A 15,299-nucleotide genomic window follows, 5' to 3' on the forward strand; every position below is an offset into this window, starting at 1 on the left:
GATACAAAAGTTCAGACCCCAACACTCACTACCAGCTCGAGTGTTTATGCAGCTAATAGGCATGATGGCCTCGTGCATATTCATAGTCCCTCACGCCAGACTACATATGCGTCCGCTACAAGAATGCCTAGCAAGGCAGTGGAACTAGGCTCACGGCAATTAAAAGACCTAGTGTTGGTGACCAGTCGTGCATACAACTCTCTGCATTGGTGGAATCCACAAAACCTTTGCAACGGTCTACTGTTCCAAGAGCCTGTCCCACAAATAGTGTTAACAGCGGACGCATCCCTACTAGGATGGGGAGTCCAGGTCCTACACTACACAGTGCAGGGACTCTGGACTATACAGCAAAAGAAAATGCATATCCATCTCCTAGAATTGATGGCCATCTTTCTAGCCCTAAAAGCTTTCGCGAAACACTTACGCAACAAAGCTGTGTTGATCCGGACGGACAACGTGACAGCTATGTATTACATTCAGAAACAGGGAGGAACACACTCGCCACAGCTGTTGCACCTAGCTCAAGCAATGTGGAAATGGGCCATTCAGAGGAACATCTTTCTCATGGCAGAACACCTCCCAGGCAAGGACAATCAAGTAGCCGACCTGCTCAGCAGGCACAGCCAACAGATGCACGAATGGGAAATTCACCCCAAAGTGCTCCAACCATTCTTCCGGAAGTGGGGACGTCCAGAAATAGATCTGTTTGCCACAAGCGAAAACGCAAAATGCCAGTACTTTGCCGCCAGGTTCCCACATCCGCAGTCGCAAGGCAATGCGATATGGATGAACTGGTCAGGCAAATTTGCGTACGCTTTTCCCCCAGCTCCACTAATACCACTGGTGGCACGCAAAATGCGCCAACATTCGCTGACGCTAATCCTAGTTGCTCCCACGTGGGCGAGGCAACCATGGTAAACAACGTTCCTAGAACTATCAGTGGTGCCTCATCAAAGACTGCGACTAACACCCAGTCTTCTAACGCAGAACCATGGCGAAATCCAACACCCAGATCCCCAACAGCTCAACCTAGTGATCTGGCTCCTGAAATCCTAGAATTTGGGTACCTCAACTTGCCTACAGACTGCATGAATATTATCAAAGAGGCAAGGAAACCCACCACCAGAGCATGCTATGCAGCAAAGTGGAAACGTTTCGTCATTTACTGTAATAACAATGGCATTAACCCGCTTGATGCTTCCACTCAAAACATCATTTGCTACCTATTGCACCTCCAACGATGCAATTTAGCTTTTTCTTCCATCAGAATACACCTAGCTGCGTTAGCAGCAAATTTGTTAAACAGGCAACACCTTTCACTATTCAGGGAGCCAGCAATTAAAGCGTTTATGGAAGGACTTAAACCCGTAATTCCTCCAAGACATCCACCATCACCAGTCTGGAATCTAAACGTTGTTTTAACCAGACTAATGGGACCACCCTTTGAGCCACTGCACTCATGCGAACTACAATTTCTTACTTGGAAGGTGGCTTTCCTTATTGCCGTTACTTCGCTTCGAAGAGTTAGTGAGCTGCAAGCCCTAACTATTCAAGAGCCATTCATTCAGGTACATGCAAATAGAGTAGTTCTTAGAACAAACCCGAAGTTCATGCCAAAGGTGGTATCCCACTTCCATATAAATCAAACTATAGAACTGCCCTTGTTCTTTCAGAACCCACAAACAGTAGCTGAAAGGGCCTTGCATACCCTTGATGTCAAAAGAGCTCTGCTATATTACATAGTCAGAACCAAAACATTTCGAAAGACAAAACAATTTTTTGTTGCCTTTTCACCACAACACAAGGGTAACCCTTTTTCAAAATCAGGTATAGCCAGATGGATAGTTAAGTGCATACAAATGTTATATAAAGGCAAAATGCACCTTAACAGTCCCCCCAGAGTGCATTCCACACGCAAGCTAGGGGCATCCATGGCTTTCCTAGGAAATATTCCTTTACACGAAATTTGCAGAGCAGCCACATGGTCAACCATACATACATTTACAAAACACTATTGTGTAGATGTACATTCTAAACCACAAGCTGCTGTAGGACAGGCTGTTCTCAAAACTCTTTTCCAGACTGCTACAGCTGACACAGGTAGCCACCGCTAAGGGAGATACTGCTAAACATTCTATGCACAGATATGAATTCAGCATCCCACATGCCTCGAACGGAATATGCTACATACCAGTATGCATCTGTTCTTGGCATATAGGGCTGCTGACATTCATATCGCCCACCCGCCTCCCCGGTGCCTGTCGCAGCTGCAGCATTCATTCTTTGCATGGACATCTCTTACGGTACTATACTCCTTCTCTGCCACAATGGCGAAAAACAATCTGGGGATGGAGTGGATGCCCCTGCGCACTGTAGTCCGAGGGAGGAGCCACCTATCTCGTGATACTTCGAAGACTCTTCCAGGGCAACAATATGCAATCATCCGGACCCAACACTAGGCGGCGATCTATGCACAGATATGAATGTCAGCAGCCCTACATACCAAGAACAGATGCATACTGGTAAGTAGCATATTCCTTCGGTTGCATCTAGGAGGAGTGCCTGGCTTAAGTCTTCAGAATTCTCTTCGGATGTCCAGGCAACTCTTTTGGACCTCCCATTTGATGGTTCTGGACTTTTTGGGAAAAAGGCAGATGCAGCTTTGGAAAGATTTAAAGAAAGCAAGGCTACAGCCAAGTCTCTGGGCCTGCAGAAACAACCTAGGGTTTCTTCTTATAGGAAGTTCAGGGGCTCTAAAAGATTGTCCTTTCGGACAAAAAGACAGCCTCAGCAGCAGAACACCCTATATAAGTCATATAGGGGCAGGAACAGAGGTAGCCCCACAAGGTCTTCAGCCCTCCTCCTCCTCCTCCTCCTCCTCCTCCTCCTTCTCCTCCTCCTCCTCCTCCTCCTCTCTACCTCTCTCCTTTTACCACAGCAAAGCAGCCCTAGATCCGCCATTCTGGATCATGCTGGTCCTGTGGGGGGTCGGCTTACTCAGTTTTTACAAGATTGGGAATCAGTTACTACAGACCTTTGGGTTCTCAATATTGTGGAGAATGGGTATGCTCTTCCCTTTCGGGAATTCCCTCTAAATTACCCTCCTTGTCAAGGGGTTTGCTCGGAGGACCATCTTCTACAGGGGAAGTTCTAGCTTTATTTAAAAAAGGTGCGATAGATGTGGTGCCAGAGCGGGAAAGGGGTCAGGGATGCTACTCCCGGTATTTTCTGCTACCCAAGAAGGATGGCAGGTTACATCCAATCCTGGATCTCGGGATCTTGAATCTTTTTCTGAAGCAAGAAAAGTTCAAGATGCTCACCCTAGCGCAGGTTCTTCAAGCCCTGCAGCAAGAGGACTGGATGGTGTCGATCGACTTGCAGGACGTGTATTTTCATATCCCGATCCTGAAGTCGCACAGTAAGTACCTCCGTTTCATGGTGGGGTGGGGTCGCAACATTATCAGTTTGCGGTCCTCCCGTTTATGCTTACTACTGCACCTCGAGTCTTCACCCAGGTGATGGCAGCCCATCTCAGGAGGTCGGGGATTCCAGTTTTCCCCTATCTGGACGACTGGCTGCGGAGTCGCCAGAGAAGGTGCTTCATCATCTGCCAGTGACAACTCAGCTGTTGTACAAATAGGGTTTTTCGATAAACGTTATCCAGTCTCACCTGGTGCCCTCACAGCGCAACCTGTTCATAGGGGCGGTATTGGATACTACTGTCTGTTGACCATTCTCTCCTCCACAAAGGATTCTCGACATTCAGGAAATGAATCCTTTGTTTTACAAAGGAGCGGTCGTTTCAGTCCTGAAGGTCCTTCGCCTACTCGGTCTGTTTGCTTCCTGCATTCTCTTGGTCAACCATGCACGCTGGCACATGAGGGCGCTCCAGTGGTGCCTCCACAGGCAGTGGTATCAGCACAAAGGAGATCTCAGGAAGTCTGTGAGGATCTCCAGAGAAGCTGCAGCAGATCTGTCTTGATGGAGCGTGGAGGGCAATCTGACTCCGGGAAAGCCCTTCCACCTCCCTCCATCAGTGGCCACAGTGATAACGGATGCATCCACTCTAGGGTGGGGTTCTCATCTGGGGGATCTGCAGATCAAAGGTCTTTGGCCTCCAGAGGAAAGGTTGTTTCACATCAACCTTCTAGAGTTGCGGGCGATACTTGTGGCGGTCAGTTGGTTCAGGTCCTAACGGACAACACTACCGCGATGTGGTATGTCAACAAACCGGGTGGAGTGGGGTCGCATTGTCTCTGCAGAGAGGCTCTGGGTCTCTGGTCCTGGGTTCGGGACCACTAGATTTGTCTGATGGCAAATCATCTAGCCGGAGTTCTGAACGTACGTGCAGACCGTCTCAGTCAGCAGTTTTCAGGCGATCACGAGTGGAGGCTTCATCCGGTGGTGGTCCGTCACATCTTCTGGATGTGGGGAACTCCTCTGGTGGACCTGTTTGCCACTCAAGAGAACTCTCACTGCCCGTCATTCTGCACTCTCCAGTATCCGATGCAGGGAGCACTGGGGGACGAATTTCAGTTGAGTTGGGGCTCACAACTCCTTTATGCGTTTCCTCCCATTCCCTTGATTCCTCGGGTTCTGAGGAAGATTCGCCAAGACCGGGCCCAAGTCATATTGATCGCGCGGATTGGCCAAGAAGGGTGTGGTACACAGATCTTCTTCACCTCTCCTCGTGCCCTCCGCTCCGTCTCCCTCACAGGGCAGATCTCTCGCAGTCGCTGGGGCAGGTTCTACACCCCCACCTCCAGAGCTTACACCTTCATACCTGGAGATTGAACGGGGCAATCTGAATTCTTTCTCTCTCCCGGCTGACTTGGTGGATGTGATGCACTCTACCAAGTCTATTTATTCCTATAGGTGGTCCCCAAATTTCTCTCATGGTGTGGAGAGAAGTCTATTGACCCCTTAAGGGCCCGTTTATCCAACATCCTTCAGTTTGCACTTTCTTTAGCCCAACAGGGCTTTGCAGTGTCTACTGTGAAGGGCTATTTATCGGCTTTGTCGGCATTCCTGTGTTTGCCGAATTAGCCGTCCTTATTTAAATCTCCTATTGTGTTACGTTTTATTAAGGACCTTAGCAACAATTTCCACCCACTCAATTTATTGTACCTCAATGGGACTTAAATCTGGTCTTAACCTACTTGATGGGTTCCCCCTTTGAACCCTTGCACAATTGTCCCTTGAGACTGTTGTCTTTAAAAACCGTCTTTCTAATTGCTATTACCTCGGCAAGGAGGGTAAGAGAGCTTCAAGCTCTTAGTTCAAAGCCCCCATTCTTGACCATTCATGCTGAACGAATGGTTCTTAAGACCAGGGCTGCTTTTCTGCCTAAGGTGGTAACTCCCTTCCATCTGGGGCAATCCATTACCCTTCCTTGCTTCGATCCTCCCCCTCATCCTTCCAAGGAGGAGGAGCAGCTTCACCACTTGGACCCAAAGATGGCGGGGAGCTTCTACCTTGATAGAACGAAAGACTATCGTGTGGATGACTAGCTCTTCATGGGTTTTGCTGGCTGCAAAAAAGGCAGAGCGGTGCACAAGCGCACACTTTCCAGATGGATTGTCTTGGGCATCAAGATGTGTTACTCTTTGGCTGGTGAGGAACCTCCAGAGGGTTTAAGAGCTCATTCTACCAGGGCAAAGTCTTCTACATATGCCTTATCTAGAGGTGTTCCTGTTGAGGAATTTGTAGAGCGGCAACTTGGGCCTCCCTCCACACTTTCGCGAAGCATTACTGTTTAGATTCCGAAGTGAGGAGGGATGGCCACTTTGCGCGCTCTGTCCTACAGCATTTCTTGGTATAGAAGAGTGGATACCCTCCTCTGGTAGTGGGAACTGCTGTGGGATTCTATTCACAAGGTGAGGAATCCTCTGGCAGATGTATCCATCAGAAGAACAAGTTACTTACCTACGGTAACGCTTTTTCTGGTGGATACAGTATCTGCCTGTGGATTCCTCACTGACCCACTCGCCTCCCCGTTGTCCACTCTTCTATGCCTGCATAATGATTGTTTTATGGTTGTCTTTTAATGGAAATGTTTATTTCTTCTTGCTTTTTGCATTGATTTCACACTGTGTGTGTGTTGCTTTGAATACTGTGAACTATGTATACTGTACCTATTTATGTCGGTCCGTCCGTGTGCCTCTGGGGCACGGAAAAAAGGGCAGAACTGACGTCCTCACGCTGACGAGGCTCTTATGGATCCGCTGAAGTCAGAGAGGTCGCGAGCGAAGCCGTGCCTCTGTGACGTCGTCTGCGTCCTTGTCGGCGTGGAGAGCTACAAAAGTTTCCGAATGCTGCTGGCGCAGGGGATATTCACAAGGTGAGGAATCCACAGGCAGATACTGGATCCACCATAGAAAGCTTTACCAAAGGTAAGTAACTTGTTTTTCTTAACTAAAAACATTTTTTTAAATTAAAGTTTGTTTTATTTTATTAAGTGTAATAAACCTAGACCACTATAGCCTGCAATTCGCTGTCAAAAAGAAAGAAAAAGTTGATTAGTGTTGTGTAAAAATGGTTCTGGGGTCCCCTGTTTTACATGACATTTTAGTGCTTATGATTTTAACGGAGATTCCCCTGTAGGAGAGCCAGGATTGCAAGTAAGCAACATTTTGTTTTCTTTCATTTCATTGGGGGAATGTGCCAGAAATCCCTTTGTTATTGGTTTTCTCAGCTTCCTGAGGCAGGTAGGTGGAGATCTGGCTAGTTTAACCTGGTGTAAGTGTGCCCATGTGTGACTGGTGCAGCCAGGGAGTCAGGGTTTCTAAAATATGGTCAGCATCACAGATGGTATGTTTTTTGTTAACAAAGGACTTTCACTGGCACTGGAAACCTCCACTGAACAATTGCAGGAGCAGGGAAAGCAAAAGCCCCCCTCTAGAGACAGGTAACTTCAGTTTCTGATAGGAATAAGGATGGTCAGGCTTTCCTATCCACCATGGGCAAAGCCTGCAGAAAGATAAGTCACACTGGTATGCACACAATGTCCCTTTGGATATCTTCATGTCACTCTGTGAGACCACACATACTGCCGTATGAGGTAATCCTTTCTAGGCTCAAAGGATTAAATTGCCTGGAAAAAACTGTGGTGGTTAGCTCCTCTTGGTTTCAACCGTGTATTCAATAGGTTAAAGCTGATCGTAGTAAACAGTAGCACCGTAGCTGGTATCGGAAGTTTGCTTTTTTCAAAAGGTGGAGTTGGTTATAAATACATCATGTCTTCTGTTGTGACCCATCCTAACATAGAGGAAAGCTGAAAACAAGGTGTAGCATTTCTGTACATGAAAAAAGCCATAGTGCCAGTGAGCTGTGCAATCAGTTACAATATCCATGATCGGGAATCTTAACCTGTTCCTAAAGAGAGATCCCACAAAGGGAGAGGTGTTAGCTCAGTTAAAAATAATGTAGGCATTTGTGCAATAAAAGGGAAGGCACTTAAATGCTTCATAATAGTCTGCTCAGTCGGTGGGCAACTCCAATTTCAGGAATCCGGCCCGAAGAACAAAGATGTGCATGGTTCTGTTCTTTCTTTGTTTTTTGGTTTTTTTCTGTTCTTTCCACCACAGATGCAGGTGCAAGGCCCACCATCTTGGCAGTTGCACACATGTTGCCATTTTGAACTGTGCTATCGACATGCAGCGATGGGCAAAGGACCACAGATTGGGAAACTGGGCAGACCTTTACTTGGAGGCTGTGGCCAGAGTTTTACCTGGCTACTCCAGGGAAGTCTTGTACCCCTAAAGTAGAATTATTGCTTGCACCGCCAGTCATCAACTTTGTGGAGCAGTCGTGAAAATAACTGAGTTTGGGGTTACATGAATAGATGTACCTCCTTTCAACAGAGCTAAACTCTGTTGAAAAACAAAATGCAGAGTGGCCTTCAGTACACTATTAGGTTGACAGCTCTATTCGGGAAAATATATAGCGCTTAGGAAAAAAAGTACCAGGGCGGGGTGGCTTGACAGCGTTGTTGCAGTTAAGTAAAGTGTTGTGTGCATATATATTTAGTAACACCATAAATTACAATATGCCCGAGTACTTTAATGCAGATAAGTTGAAGAAAAGCTACTCCCATTGATGTGCTTTTTTGGGAATAAGCATGCTCCATGTGTGCACGTGGAGTAGTGCACATGGTGACGAAAAAATGGATTTGAAAGAAAATGTCAAATAACTCACTACCCTCTAACTAGCCCACCCAATGTAGGTAACCAATAAGTCTTTGGTAGTTGATTTGGGTAATGCTAAACTAAGAGTGGGATTTTGAAGAGATGGTGTTGAATTTTGCTTGAGCTGTAGTAACAATGAAGACTGCCATTGAAATGAATGAGTACCACCTAGTACTAGTTTTGGTTAATAGGTGGTAGCTGGTTAACCCTTTGTCTTTTAACTAGATAGTGAATTAATGCTGTTTGCAGCAAGTTTGATGATGTCACAACGGTCCATTCTACCTTTACATAGTAAAACTGTGTTGCTGTCATCTTTGAAGATTGTTTTTTTGTCCTGTCCCAGAGAAAGAGTGACTTGCTAATGGACAGATAAATAATTTTCCGTGATGTTAACCAATCAGAATTGTGTAGTTGTCCAGTTACCACTAACCGAAGGCTTGACTTGCACTGAGTCATGCATGGCAAGTGGACAGACATTTTTAATGTCTTCTTAGGGTAGTAATGGAGGCAAAGGCACACAGTTGTTCCTGGTTCCACATTAAATTATTCTTCTGCTGTTCTAGATAAATGTTAAGGAAAGATTTAAAAATGAGCGTTCAAGGCAGCAAAGCAAAGTCTACAACATTTGAAACCATAGACTTAGAAGTATATAGCCACACTTTCCGAATGCTAACACTTGATACTTTATGGATCCAGTCTTGTTGTACAGTTCCAATTGGTTCACATTTTGCTATATTAGATAAATCCATGGTTTTGTATTTCTGCCCCTCTGATCCATATTTATAAGGGAATAAGGATGTTTGCCCAAAATTGAAAGATTTAAAACTGCCAGTCTACTGATGTTGCACTAGTTTCACATTTTTTTCCACTCTTTCAGGGATCTCTTCTCCAAACATCCAGTCAGAGGATCTCCAGCAACTCCAACCCACAAACCTCTGGTGGCACACTGCAGTGGTCGTACATCAGTGGGAGATGATCGTGGACATGGCAGTAGTGATGTACGCGACAGGGAGCGTAGCCGGGAACTTGTAGACCCAAGCAAAGACCACTACCTGTCAGAGCAGAAGCTGCGTGACACACATGCTATTGTAGAGAGTGGTCTAGTCAGACGCCTGGCCTCTGAAGATTCCAAAACAACTGTTTCCAGGGAGCATTCACCATATGTCCGGACGCCTGTGAATGAAAGTGTCCGGCCCAACAGCAGGTCTAGCGTTAGCCGTGAGGCAACAGACCGTAAACCGCAGTTAACGCCTGAACAGGCTTTGAGGAAGCATGATGTCAAAGTGAAAGAAGAGCGCAAAGAGGAGCCGGATGTGATCATGACTGGGTTTGAAATGGCACAAGTTCAGCGTGCCAATAATGTCCTTCATGCTAGCCCCTTGCAGAACATTCCACATGGCCAGGCCGGAATGCACATACCCCTCCACATGTCTCCTGCTGGCATGCATTCTCTGAACACCTTGGCAATGTTTGACAGGCCTAGAGCTATGGCACCGTACCTCAGCATGGGACATGTCATGGGAGTAGGGGAGCGTTTCCCGCACGCCTCTTTTGCCCTCGAGGCATGGAGGGAGCCCTACCGCAGCAACTTGGAGATGCATCGCAGAGAGCTGCTGAGCAGAGAGCTGGCCCTTCGCTCAGATTCTTTGCAGCGACTTGCTGCTCCACGCTACTTCGAGCATGAGCAGGCCTTCAGAGATCGGGAGCCTGAGCGTGCCGCCGCTGCTGCACTGATGGACGAAAGAGCGCACATGTTTCGGGAAGACTATGAGCGGGCCCGTCTATATGGGCTGCCCCACTCTGCCTTGGAAGCCCACCTTCCACATCACACTATAATGGCAAGTCTTGGGGGACACCTGTATTCTCGAATTAACCCCACCATGGGCCACCCAAACAGCCTTCTCAGTAAGACTCCTCCGATCAACCTGCTGAGTGCCCCACCTCCTCTTATTCCCTCCACAAGTACGCGACCTGGCTCACCACCACGCAGGACCACACCCCATGCCGCAGAGTTGCGGGACCTCTCGGCACTATATAAGGACAGGGAATCAAGATAATAGCGTCCCCTGCCTTTGTCTGTTCTCAGTAATATTATTGTTGTTATTATAATTAATATTATTATTATATGTATTTGGACTCTGAGCCTTGGGGTGGGAAAAAAGGCTTTTGGAAGTAATGTGTAAATATTTATATATTCAAACTCCGCAGCATCCCTGACTTTAAAGAGAATATTTTGTACATTTGTAAGGTTTGGGGTGTGATTTTAAGCACTGCATACACCTCATTTCCCTTGTTTTAATGTATCTCTCTTTTTTATTCCTGTATGTTTGTGTGAAGGGTTGCCCTCTTCCCCACCCCTTCACTGTATGTGTGTGAATGGTAAAAGAAACTGATGTAAATGAAATGGTGAGTGCTGGAGTAGAGGAGTGGTGGGAGACTGGGATGGTCCACCAGCCATTCTCCCATCTCTTGTTCGCTCTCTGGGCCCATTTGTGACTTCATTAAATCCTAAAATGTCTATTATGTTTCTTTGACTGACTTTTGCACTGATGGTGAGGCTAACGAGAGGAAAGGGTAAATATATTTGTGTTCATGATCTCAACAATTGGAAAAAAATGTGTTAACATCCAGCATCTGGGATCTCTTCTATATTGAAGTTTACTATGAGTTCAGGTAAAATCTTCAACCCTGTAATTGTTTCATCCTGGCTGCTAAGGTTTTTCCCTCCCCCAGTGCTGAGCCCTTTTTTGGTCGAAACCTACCCGACAGCGCAGCTGTCTGGTTTGCTAAAGACCTCTTGGGGACATTCAGAAAGCTTCCTTTGGAATTTTTCTGCCCGTTGCTTACCATTGGATTTGTGGTATGTATTTCACATTTTCTGGCTTTATATTTGCTGGCTTTGTTTTAGACTGTCCAGAGTGAGTTTGTCCTTTCCAAGGAGCAAAGCCTTTTCATACACACTTCTTATATTCTTCCACAAGTGTTCCTTTCTGTAAACAGCCCTGTAAATCTGGTTATTGTCCTATCACATCTGCTGTGCATTCAAAAACGGAGGTCAAATGTGAGTCTGTCTTCCGAGGGGAGATTGGTGTTTACTTTTATTTTTCTGACTTAAAAGTGAGACGATTTATGTGACAACCTTGATGGATACTGGGACAAGGAAATGTTCTTTTTGTAGCCCACATTTAAATGAACTGTTCAACTATTAGAAATCCACAAACGAAGCACATGGTTAATTTTGAAGTGTGTTGGAAACAAATACTTTTATATGAACAGAACAAACCAGTACACTAGGTGATGCCATTTCCAACTTTAGTTAGTGTGCTTTATATTTTTATTAGTAAAACTGTGTCTGTGCAAATGTAATGATCATTTCAATTGAAAATGTGCTGTCTGTAATGGTGTGGTAGCACACCATGCATACTCCACGCCAATGCGCTCTACTCTGCGCCACACCTCTTTACACGGCTACACTGCACTCTGCGCCACTCCATTCAAGGCCATTCCATTTTACTCTGCACAACTCCATTTTACAACACTCCACACATTCTGCAGCAGTGCAGTCTGTGCCAATTCACTCTACACCAATGCACTTCATTTACTCTGCAACACTCCATGCTCATTTGCAGTGTCCTTGGGATTCTAAAGGTATGCTGGTTTGTAAATTCCACTGGAGGGACTGAGAAAATTGCCAGGATATAGATATATATTGTTTTTTTTAATTGGGAAAGTGCTGCGCATTAAAGTGTCCCCCCCCCCACACCCACCTAAAAATGTCATCAACAAAAGGTTTGCTGTGCTAGGATGACTTTCTTCCCAGCTTTCAATAACAAGCAAAGTTGCATCAAAAATATTTATTTCCCCACCTTTTTGACATGTTTGTTAGAGGTAGACAATTTTTCCTAATTTTGGTGATTTGAACCTGTTAGCAATAGAAACCGGTGCAAACCCCGTGGATGGTGCCGGGAAAGCTATACATTTCTTGAAAAGTGACTCCATTCTGAATTCAGCATAGGGTCCACAAAGAATCTGTACAAAAAAAAAAGATGAAAATGAGTTGGAAAATGCAGCCATTTGTGACATTTTGTCACATTGGCTGATTTGCAAAAGCAGCATACCATTTCATGTGATGTACCCTTTTAGTTGTAAGCATGACTATATAGGGTTTGTAGTGTCTTTATAAACCTGCAATATGTTGAGCCAACTGAGCTGCACCTTACAACAAAAAATGGGTATGAAGGAATCCTATGTTTTTGTCGCATGTTTTGGATGCAGATGCGGATGTGACGTCAAGTATCCACCAATTTTGTTATTGATTTTTCCGACATCTGGTTTGGACAGATCCGTACCAGAGTACTGTCATATGCTGGCTTCGTATACCAAAAAGCGTTATAGTGTACACAGTCCAGTGAGTCTCGAAAGGTATGTCAGAGTTGAAAGTAGATTGAGAATACATTACTCTCAATATAGTGGTAGCTGGGCTGAGCAGTTCAGCTTATCAGTAGGTAGAGTTAAGGGTTTATTGTACACACTTGGGCAAGAAATTATAGTGCACACTCAAAGACTGAATCCAGACTAATTGGTTTGTATAAAAAGTTGTTACTTTACCTACAAGCAAGAATCACTTGGTGCAAGTAAGTCGTACAATGTTTTAAAAGTAGCATTCTCTTCCAGGGATCCTCATCAGTCCTAAGCACATTAATATTCCTGCCCATGCACGGGGACCCCGAAAAATATATAAAAATATGTGACAACAGCATGAATCTTTCTGGATTCACTATGCTGTGCATTAGTCCGCGGTCGGGAATCGTAGTCTTTTTTTTTTTTTCCCGTAGCCCAGGTGGATGTCGACGTCCCACCTTTTGGTGTGCTTCCTGTGAAGCCGGCACGCTTCCTGTGGAAGCTCCCACCCTTGGGCGCCATCTTCAGATTCTTTTTTCCGCCGTTGGGTCTGGATCGTCCCCGAGAGGCTCCAGAGTTTTGGAGGAAAGAAGACTCAGAAAAGTCGAATTTTGCACGGAAAAGATTGGAGAAGACGACGAGGAACAACACCATTGAGCCGGGACGACTAAGAGGAAGGAGAACTTTGACGTCCAACGGAGAATATGCACACAGGGGTCCCCCTGAGCGCAAGAAATGGACAAGACACCTTTTAAATTCTGTCGTAACTGCCACCACAAATACGCGCAGAAGGACCAGCACCCGGTTTGTAACCTCTGCCTACCGGTCGACCGCGAGAGCAGGGACTGCAACGCCTGCTCCGCCTTAACACCGAAGAGACTCTGGGTTAGAGAGAGACAGAGAAGAGCCAACTGCAACATGCAAGGCAAGGGACAACCGCTGTCGCTTCGGGACCAGGGGCTCGAGCGACGAGGAGGACCATGTTGCTGGAGAAGACAACGACTACACTGTCGTAGACCAATAAGACGACTTCTAAAGAGGTAGGAGAGTCGACAACCCCTAAACCCCAGACAGACCCTTGAAAGTCTGAGACAGTCTCTTTGAAAAATAGAATCTAAGTCTTCGAAAGGGAGCACTGGCACCGAAAATCTCGACGGCCGCAGCTGCATCCAAGGTCAAACAGCCCAGCGGATCCTTCGAAAAGGACTCCCAGGTGGCGAAGACCGGCGAAAAGCCAAGGTAGTCTCGAAAAGGAATGATCGACTTCGAAGTACAAGGACCAGAAGGTCGCTTCGGCGTCGACGAATAAGTCGAAGAGATTAGCTGAACCGTTCGACGCCAAACAGGCTACCAAACTGGAGAGAAAGAGACTACTCGAGGCCGAAATAGATCATATCCTGCGAAGAAAGGAGTTTGACGAAAAGACGAAGAGGTTCGCGATTCCGTCTTAGCCAAAGACAGTGATCGTTGAAATAGAAGAGGAGTAGGACTTCAACGCCGAAGGGCCGCCGAAAAGTCCCGAGACCCAGGAACATCTAGAGAAAGAAGCCTTGTACTACGAGAAGGAGGGTGACGATCATCAGCGGACGACCCTCGACTCTGCATCCTCGGGGACACAGGACCTGGAGTGGCAGGACCTCGACACCGAACGCCCAGAAGAGCCCGTGGACACATACCCATCGATGCCTTCGCCGCCAGATGACATTAAGGTCAACAATATGGTCATCAAGAACGCGGCAACGGCCTGTGGAGTCAAGCTAGATGAGGAAAAACCAAAGGCAGACTTCCTCTTGGAGACCCTGCTCCCCACACAAATGAGGAGCCAGTACCTCCCCATGCTTGAGTGTCGTGGCCCAAGGGAAAGAGGCGTTCAAGGAACCGGCAACATGCAGGTCCGTCACGCCTAGGACACTCCTCTAAGGATCCTCCCTGCATCTGGGGATCAATTATAGCGGACTCCATTATTTCAGCGACCGCCAGGAAATGGGCAAATATGCCAACATCAGTGCCACCACCAGACAAGGAAAGCAGGAGGATGGACCTAACTGGGAGGGAGAAAGATAGAAAGAAATGCTGCTATGCACTTGCGCATGGCAAACTCAAATGCCCTGCTGAACAGGCACCAGTACCAAATTCTAGACGAGATCGGACAGCTGATCAAGCACCTCCCAGACGAGTACCAACGAAGCTTGCCACCTTGTGGAGGAGGGGAAAAATGTGGCAAATTCATGCCTCAAAACAGCCTTGGATGGAGCGGATACGTCCAGCAGACTGATGACGTTTGGAATCACGGAGAGAAGGCAGGCCTGGCTCAGGATCTCAGGCTTCAAACCAGAGGTGCAGCACAACATTCTAAACACCCTGTTCAATGGGGAGACACTGTTTGGGGCGCCGGTGGGTGAAAAGCTCACCCAGCTCAAAAAAGGAAACTAAACTGCAAGGTCCATGGGGGCCTTACAATTCAGGGGATGAGAAGGGGTACCCCGACACGGAGACCGAACGGAAGAGAGGGAAACTACCAGGAACGTCACACCAAACATTCAAGCAGTCCCACCAGGGCAACAGCCAAACACAACAGGGGCTGGACATGGACAAAATAAGAGGGGGCCAACAACCCACCTCGAAGTGACTCAGTCACGCAATACGTGCCCACCCACGCAACACCTCCCAGGGTGGAGCACAACAAGACCAACAGAGCGACACACGGACCAA

General features: G+C 46.7%; 1 protein-coding gene across 2 annotated transcripts in view; it reads left to right on the forward strand.

The window, feature by feature from the left end:
* Positions 1-10,704, forward strand: part of FBRS (fibrosin) — a 457,478-nt gene extending 446,774 nt beyond the window's left edge. For both annotated transcript variants that reach the window (XM_086931672.1, XM_086931671.1), the window contains exon 19: positions 9,064-10,704. In XM_086931672.1, coding sequence (XP_086787798.1) covers positions 9,064-10,243 — 1,180 coding nt within the window. In that variant the 3' untranslated portion in view covers positions 10,244-10,704. The remainder of the gene's footprint in view (positions 1-9,063) is intronic.
* Positions 10,705-15,299: the final 4,595 nt, after the last annotated feature.

The sequence above is a fragment of the Lissotriton vulgaris genome, chromosome 7, assembly GCF_964263255.1.
Source record: "Lissotriton vulgaris chromosome 7, aLisVul1.2, whole genome shotgun sequence".
NCBI classification, from domain to species: domain Eukaryota; kingdom Metazoa; phylum Chordata; class Amphibia; order Caudata; family Salamandridae; genus Lissotriton; species Lissotriton vulgaris.